This window comes from Rhynchophorus ferrugineus, unplaced genomic scaffold (genome assembly GCF_030347505.1).
Source record: "Rhynchophorus ferrugineus isolate W39M unplaced genomic scaffold, kcgeb_rfMv2 rfM9, whole genome shotgun sequence".
Classification (NCBI taxonomy): domain Eukaryota; kingdom Metazoa; phylum Arthropoda; class Insecta; order Coleoptera; family Curculionidae; genus Rhynchophorus; species Rhynchophorus ferrugineus.
Window position 1 is genome coordinate 32,202,816 of NW_027472588.1, and position 8,633 is coordinate 32,211,448.

The window sequence follows — 8,633 nt, forward strand, 5'->3', positions numbered from 1 at the left end:
CACAAAAGAATACTCATTTATAGGTCAAGGATTACTAAACGTCAAAGATTATGGATCTTAATCGGAAAAATGTCGGAATGTTTTCTTCATCTGTCAGTCAACAATCTATTTTGATTAGAATAGTGCCAATTTCCTCTATATAGTTGTGTGTTAATTAAAAATAATTATGAATTAAATTGTTCAATAAGTTTTTAACAAATAATGTGCAAAAATATAAAATTTATAGTGAAAAAACTGTTTAGAAAATGATAGGCTAAAGAAACAAAAACACTTTTAGTTTATAGTTTTAGGTTTCATTTCTATTTCTTTTATTAGAAGATTTTATGACTCTTATACGCCCTAATTTGCCTGATTTATGTCGTTCACATATATCAGGTGAGCATTAATTATATCAAAATTTAAGGGAATAGAACAAAAATGTTTACATTGAAGGTACAAATATGACCATGGCACAAGATCGTGTTACAAGGAAATGGGAAATTTTTCAAGGTAGAAACAAGTTTTATTGCAGTGGCAGGTTCATGACTGCGCCTAATGCAGGGGTGTTCCTATTGACTGTATTTTTGATAACAGGAACATGCACTCTCTTTTTTATATTCGAGTATGTTTCATGTTTAATGCCTTTGAAATATATGTATACTATGTTATTTTGCAGTTGTAAATATTTAGCTGAAAATGTCACAATAGCTATACCTATAATAGGCGCCTTTTTATTTTTGTTTACTATGTCTTCCTTGTTAAGAACAAGTTTGTCTGATCCAGGAATAATACCAAGAGCTACTTCTGAAGAAGCTGCTTATGTAGAAAAACAAATAGGTCTGTAACATTTATTAAAATATAGTGTAACAGGATGAATTAATAATATTTTAGAGGTAACCAATTCAGCCAACAGTCCTACTTACCGACCACCCCCAAGAACAAAAGAAGTTCTTATTAAAGGACAAACAATAAAATTGAAATACTGTTTTACTTGCAAATTATTCAGACCGCCACGAGCTTCACATTGTAGTATATGTGATAACTGTGTTGACCGATTTGATCATCATTGTCCATGGGTACTCAAATTCTTGCTGAATTTCTTAATCTCTAATTGTTTAATTTTTAGGTTGGTAATTGTGTTGGCAGAAGGAACTATAGATTTTTTTATATGTTTATAGTTTCGTTAGCATTCCTAGCGGTTTTTATTTTTGCTTGTGCTATTGCTCATCTAATTCTGAGTAAGTAGAATAATTATATATTTAGGTTATTAAATATTTATTATAAAAAATTTTTATATTGTTTATTAAATATACAATTTTAGTGACCAGAGAGGACAAACAATTTTTAGAAGCTGTAAAGGAATCACCTCCAAGCGTAATAGTTGCTATTATATGTTTCTTTAGTGTGTGGAGTATATTGGGTTTAGCTGGTTTTCATACCTATTTAACTACTAGCAACCAAACTACAAATGAAGATGTAATGATATCAAAAATATGAAGCACTTATTGTATTAATGTATATTTACTTATAGATTAAAGGATCTTTTACAAGTAGGCGAGGACATGAAAGTTTCAATCCTTATTCTAGAGGAAATGTTTGTTTAAACTGTTTTCATATATTGTGTGGGCCTGTTACACCATCTTTAATAGACAGGTATATTGTTTTACTAAGTACCTAAATTTGTTAAAGACTAATCAGATATGCATTATTAGAAGAGGAATTGTAACCGAAAGCTATAGAACAGAAGTATGTCAACCAACTACTGAACCTCCAGTGCCTCTAACAAACTACACAGTGAAGACACCAGTAAGTTATACCCTTTATTAAACAATAATATTATTGTATTTTTATTGGTCGCTCTTATTCAGTTTATCTATGATTAATAAAAATTTAGTTACATATTTTGCTTTCAGAATGGTCCAAATCACATCACAATGAACACAACCGAACTGCCAGGGATTTACCGTCAAACCACTGAAACAACAGGTATGTACAGCCCTCTAAAACGGCATTTGTATCGAGCGCAACAAATAATACCGTCCAGGAATTGTGCAAATCCAAAAATCATCCCCTCTCAAGCACCATTTGCACCCCCGTATAACTTATACCAGAGGCCAAACATGGTTTATAACAGTCAGGCGTTCTTTGTCGATCAGGGGGTAAAGAATAGCCTAAGTATGCCTCACTTAAAGAGGCTGGATGGCTGCGTGGAGGAATATTATGAATACGATCAGTATCATAATCCTTATGACATGAAAATGACCGTTTATCAGTCGAACAGACTTCATCGCGAGCCTCCAGCTCCACGGCCGGATAATGATGAGTTTACTAGACCGTACACGCCTCCAGAGAAGAGGTATAACATGATGACTTTCGGTAAAGCTTCCTTCGACGGTACGGTGGATCGAGCGATGAGAGAGAAAAAAGTACGAACCAGACCTCGACCTCAGAGCAGTTGCGTGTACGAAAACGTTCACGTTTCAGCCGACGACTTCTGTTCAATGAAGCATGTTCATTTCGACAAGAATCACGTGCCCAACGTGAAAATTGACGGTTATCCGAAAGCAGAATTCAGTCAATTATACGTCCAGAGCAATTTAAACTGATTACGATGTTTTTATGTGAAGTGTTAACATTGCAAGCAATACTATTCATTCAAGCCTTAATAGATATTTCAAGGTCTTTTATAATGACAGGGAGGAGAAAAAATATTGAGAACATTTAATTGTATTATAAATATTGCGCTTGCAGGAGCAGCTACTTATAACTTGACATTTAGCAAAAAGCTATATCTAACCTTTCCTTTCTTTTCACTGCAATATTTATATAACAATGGACTATTGAAAAAAGTGCTTTTTCATTATACCGGGTGTATATCGCAAAGCGGATATTTTCGACAATTTAATTGGAATTGTGATAAATCAATAGTGATTTATTATGTTTTTTAAATATCTCAAGTGGCGATTATTTTAATACCAGGATTTTGCATCACGGGGATTATGACATTGAAAATAGTAAGATAACTATAAAATATTGTTTATTATTCAATGAATTGAATTTATTGCTGAAATACTTTATCTTGTTGATATAATAACTATCCAATTTTATTTAACAAGAGGTGTAAAATATATATAAAAAAATATAAAAGAGTAATGTAAAAATTATAAACATTGGAAAAAACTTATTACCATTTTTAATATTACTAATTTGAAAAGGGCAGCTTAATTGATTTTTATCATAGAGAGAGAACATATATATAAAAATTGTCATTTCACTATATATATAGTAATTATAAAAGGATTACTTTACAATTCCTGTTAAATATCGGAAAGTTCCCGCAGTATTTTTTAATTATCGCCCATTCCATTGTTAATGTTTAGAGGGCTTCCGTTTTATAAATAAATCAAGAAGAATGTTTCTTGCAAATACACAAGAACATACGTTTAGTTTTAATGGGTATATATGTGAGCATTTTTGTTGCTTGTTGTGCTCTGATAGCATTATCTGATTTTGTATTTTGTAAAACGTATCTTCTAGGGGATATATAAGGCATATATGTTAAAGGACTATTTTATATTAATTATTGTATAAGGCGATTTTAGCAATTTAGGTATTTAATCAATCGATTTTCCATATACCTGTTGATGCTGCGTTATCGTTGTGTTCGTTTAATATTTCGATTTAGAAGTTTGTTTACCATTATGGGACCTCTCTTCATTGTTTCGCATTAATTAAGTCGTAATTGCTTTATTGCATTAGTTGACTCTGTATAGTATTATTAATGAAATGTTTCATAATGTGATATTTATATATTGTGAATGATAACTTAAGATACAAAAACACCTCTAATATGTAGTAGGTATTTTATTTGCATGTTTGATATTGAATACATGAATAGCACATAAGCAGGAATACCCAATTTGCGTGGAAAATGCAATTTTATACACATTTGTGGCGCTACACACCAACATGTTTATACAAATGACAAAGCATTTAATATTGCTGCTCCACAAATTCGAGTTTTTAGCATTATCATGGAATTATTTGTTTGCGCCTTAGAAAACCGTCAATTCTTGGAGATATATTAGAGGAATATTTGTTTGATTAGAAATTATTGGAAGAGCAATAAACAGGAACTCTATCAAAATATATCGATATATCCATTGATATTAAGTGGACAGAGTAAGTATATGTACGTAAACTCGGATTTTGGATTTATAAAATAGGAACATGTTGACAATGTGGCGTTTTGTTTTTATATACTATTTATGGATTACATAAAACTGACTAAGCTTTCGATAGAACCTGTTTATTTTATAATTAGAATCCTCTAAGTTTCCGTTATTGGTTTAAATGGGCTTTTTATTTTTTTCCTGCCTTGCATTACGTTGGCGGATTTAAACATGGTCTATGGTTTTGCGAATTGTCTCTCTATCTCGAGCGTGGTAAGTTTTTGGTTGGCGCATGGTTGTTTTACAGTTTTTTTCTTCGCTTTGTTTTGTCGTTTTCTTTTGCGTGTTTTGCAAAACGCCATAACTTAAGAGCGTTTTTGTTTTCGAACGAGTTTGATCACGAGTAGGTAGGCAGCATTATCTACATTTTGTTGCTTATAATTTGTAGTTCTGATGTTTCACTTGGGCGTCATCTTTAAATGATGTACAACTTATTAATATAGTTGCAAAAGCTTATAAATATGTGAATCGTTTTAACTGACAATTTAGATCTACTATGTGAGGTTACTTCTATCACACAAATTTGATGAAAATGATACGCATAATTTCTAGATCTCCAGACTGATAAAACTTTTCACATATTCGTTCATCCATTATTACTGATTAATTTGAAATTTACTATTTTGCATAAATATTGTATACACATCGTATTTATTATATACGGTTATTAAATAAGGTCGGGTCGACCATAATTTCATAAAAGTGATGGAATTATTTTTAAGCCTCTTTTGCTTTGCCAGCTAACTTTAAACCGTTAAAAGAGTGCTGCAGACGTCGGAATATATATTAGTTGGATCTATCAACAGTTAATTGATAAAAAGGAGACTCTAACATGTTTAAAATATACTAAATATGATGAGAAAGAAGCTAGATATGACTAAAATGGCATTAGGTGATATACCTTTATTTTACGAAATCCTTAATTTAAAGGAAAACAAATATAATTTCTTTTATCAGATCTATCTATATCTATCTATATTCAGATCTACATCCACAATCACTCTCGAGTAGTTAATTGCGAATGATATCTGCAACGTCCTCCTCCAAAACCATCTATTAGAAAAAATCGCAATTACTTTTTTCCCAGTCCTTCAAACTTAAATTCATGCAACCTGGCAACATGAAATAAAGTTCTTTTAAAAATTGTGTGGTTGCGCAACTCAATTATGAACCCAAAATTTTGCCTTTTATTCACTCAGTGCGGCAGATTACACGATTGAACAGTACATTTTAAAACTTCTTTATCAAGAGGAGATATCAATGTTGACAGAAAAAATATCTTTAATGGCCAGGAACATGTATGAATGAATCACTATATTAACAAGCATAATTACTGTGTACCTTATGACGCTAGTCTACATTAGACCAATGCTGCTTAATGCTGCACAACTTTCATCCATTTAAATATCGACCAGTCCTTATCGAAAAATGGCATTGTGGCCTTATACAAATGTCTATGTCTGAATTGATTACATATATAAAATCAAATTAATTGGTGATTTGTGCTTACCGTATATCATCATGGATCTTTTGGGATGTTATATAGTTTAAATTATGTTGTGCAAAGAATAATTTAGTTATTTTTATACATTTGTAAGAAACCAACAAGGGTTTTAATATAACATTGATATTATCTTTACACAACTTATATTAAAATCATCTATCATCAATTTATTATTATTAAACACGCCAACTCACAGGTTTTACAGTTCGTATTAACATAATATATAAAACTACAATAGATAGTTTTGTTTGACAATGAATTAGTTGAAGAAATAATATAATTTTCTAAGTATATAAATTTTATGGCATAAACATATATGTGATAAGTAATGTTTCTTCCAGAAAGCAACGCTGGTAGTGTTACGCACTTGGTCACCAACGAACACCCAGTAGCGATAGCTCCAGCTCTCCAAAGACTCTCGGAAGACACTTCTAACCACTATAAAAGTCAGCCAACTTTAAACCATTCCCCCGTTTATAACAACATCTATCCCGGTAGTCAGACGTTGAGTAAATCCCACAGCTATGCCGAAAACATCAACATACAACTGACTAACGGCACCGATAAGAAACAGACCAAGATAAACGTGGAGGATCTGCATCTGGATCCGGTGGTGCTCCGGGAGAATCACATCTTGGCGAACATGAACGAGCGCTCCAAGTACATCGACTCAAAGTTAGATAACGATCTGACCGCTCCAGAGAAAGAGAACAACCTCATGAGCGCCAGCAGATTGAAATTGTTGCAGGACACGACGATGATCGAGAGCGCTCTGGATTTGGACTCGTTGGAGGACTCCAGCGTTGGAGCCAACAGCCAGGCGGGTTTGATGAAAGTGCTGGTGTAGCATCAGCTACAACTTTTGATTATCACAAATCATGTTATTTTTTATACATATATATATATTTAAGAAATAAAAATAAATCAAGCTTTAAGCCCAAAAAGTTTATATATAGATTTATTCAATTTACATGTCTAATATAGCAGAAATTTTAAGAATATTTATTTTTGTATAGTAGGTTAAGTATAAGGAGCTCAGATATTTGTAAAAAAAAATCCTCACGCTAGGGTTTATTCAATCTGTTATCGTTTCTATCTCCTTTTGTATAAACAGTTTTACTATATAATATATATACATCAAAACAACTTATTGATTATCTGATGTTGAGTCTCTCTCTAAACTGATGTTTTCTATTACAAATGTATGTTAAGTTTCTTTTTGTAAATCTGCTATTATTTTATCTTCTTTAATACAATTAAGGTAAAGGCCATTCTTTTTGTATATTCTTTATTAATCTTATATGAACCACAATTCAAGCTGAATGTTTTATTTTTATGTGAAAGGATACAAATAACATCACATTATGTACTAATGTAGATGACTTAATATATTTAACATAAATACTGAAATGTTATATGTACAAATCTTCCTTAATAATGTATGCATCTTCCTTTTTGAACAACAAAGTCTGTATCCAGGTTTTTTGAATGGTTAAATATTTTGTATATATACTTATTTTGTTAAATTAATATTATTCTTGATCTCCTTTGAAATGTGTGTGACAATGAAATGTTGGATTGGAAGCGATGTTAATGCAAGATATATGGTATTTAGTTATAAAAGTTTGTACAGAATTTATTCGTGCATATATATATATATATATATATATATATGCATATATTTTTTGTATATCACTATTTACTTTAAGCCTACTTTCCTACACTTTTTCAATAATATTCTTCACAACTACATCTGAAAAAACATTTCTGTATATAAAAAGTATAATTATTTATTATAAAACCACTATTTATTGTAACTAATTGAAATTGTAAAGCGACAATACCATTTTTATTTTATTAAATTTTATATTTGTAACACGAATTTAAATCAAAATTCCATGTAGTATATTTACTTAAAGTTACTGACAGACATTATTTGAAGATAATTGACAAATCTATTTTAATAGTCATTGGTATGATTGATTGAAATTCGTCAACATAGATGCTTAAAATTGTGATTATTTACCAATTCATTTTTATGAGGCAATATATTTTGAAAGTTTAAATTACAAATGGATATACATTGTTTTTTTTAAATCCATGTACCCTGTTATAGTTACTCAATTGTTTTTCTATTTTCAAGTCAATTTTCGTTGTTATGTTATATTTAATTTAAAAATTAATGAATATAATCTATCTATTAAATGTTGAATTAATATCAACTTGTCTAAATATAAATTACGATATCAAAATACAGTGTAGATAAGTTATACTGCTATCTAATATTCATCACTGGTTGAATTCATATATAAGCGTGCGATAACGCGACTTTTTCCTGAAAGTAGTCATCGTCCTTACATAATTGAATAACTTGTTAACACCATTAATCTAACATAAATAGACAGGACTGATTGAGCTAATAATAAGCAAAAACATTAAGTTTAATAACATAGCTTTATTAAAAAACTGAGAAATATCTCCCAACTATTAACGCAATTAAAAATAAATTATTTGAAACTTCTCTCGATAAAGATGTTGTTTTAAATTTCGAATATATCTACAAAATAAGATATATATGTATAGTATAATAATGTACTCATTAAAAATATATTTTATAACGGAATATCTCCTATAACGGAATAAATGAATGAATGAATGAATGAATAAATGAATGTAAATGCTGATTTCAAATCTGCGCTAGTGGTTAATGCAGATTCCTATAATATCACGGTATAGGTGTCTATATCACTTTTCCTTACAGATTTATGTAATATTTTTCAGTAAGTTTTTAAAGTTGTCCTGAGAGGGAACCCATCAATCATAGTGGATGTCTATATATTAAAATCTATTACTGTTGGAAATTATCGACTAAAAGTAACTATCGATTATTAATGTGTAATTGACTACTTTTTTTATTG

General features: G+C 30.3%; 1 protein-coding gene across 2 annotated transcripts; it reads left to right on the top strand.

Annotated features, from left to right (window-relative positions):
* The first annotated feature begins 21 nt into the window (after positions 1 to 21).
* app (Palmitoyltransferase app) lies at positions 22 to 7,792 on the top strand. 2 transcript variants are annotated; one of them, XR_013007222.1, is made up of 10 exons: positions 22 to 375; positions 433 to 601; positions 656 to 816; positions 871 to 1,055; positions 1,106 to 1,217; positions 1,301 to 1,455; positions 1,511 to 1,632; positions 1,692 to 1,785; positions 1,893 to 4,424; positions 6,057 to 7,792. XR_013007222.1 is itself a non-coding variant. In XM_076414477.1 (10 exons), exons 1-10 carry the CDS (start codon positions 324 to 326, stop codon positions 6,560 to 6,562), a joined length of 1,629 nt encoding a protein of 542 aa, XP_076270592.1. In that variant the 5' UTR covers positions 22 to 323; the 3' UTR covers positions 6,563 to 7,792. The 2 variants fall into 2 exon arrangements, 1 of the variants encoding a protein (XP_076270592.1); XM_076414477.1 differs by having other exon boundaries at positions 1,893 to 1,965.
* Positions 7,793 to 8,633: the final 841 nt, after the last annotated feature.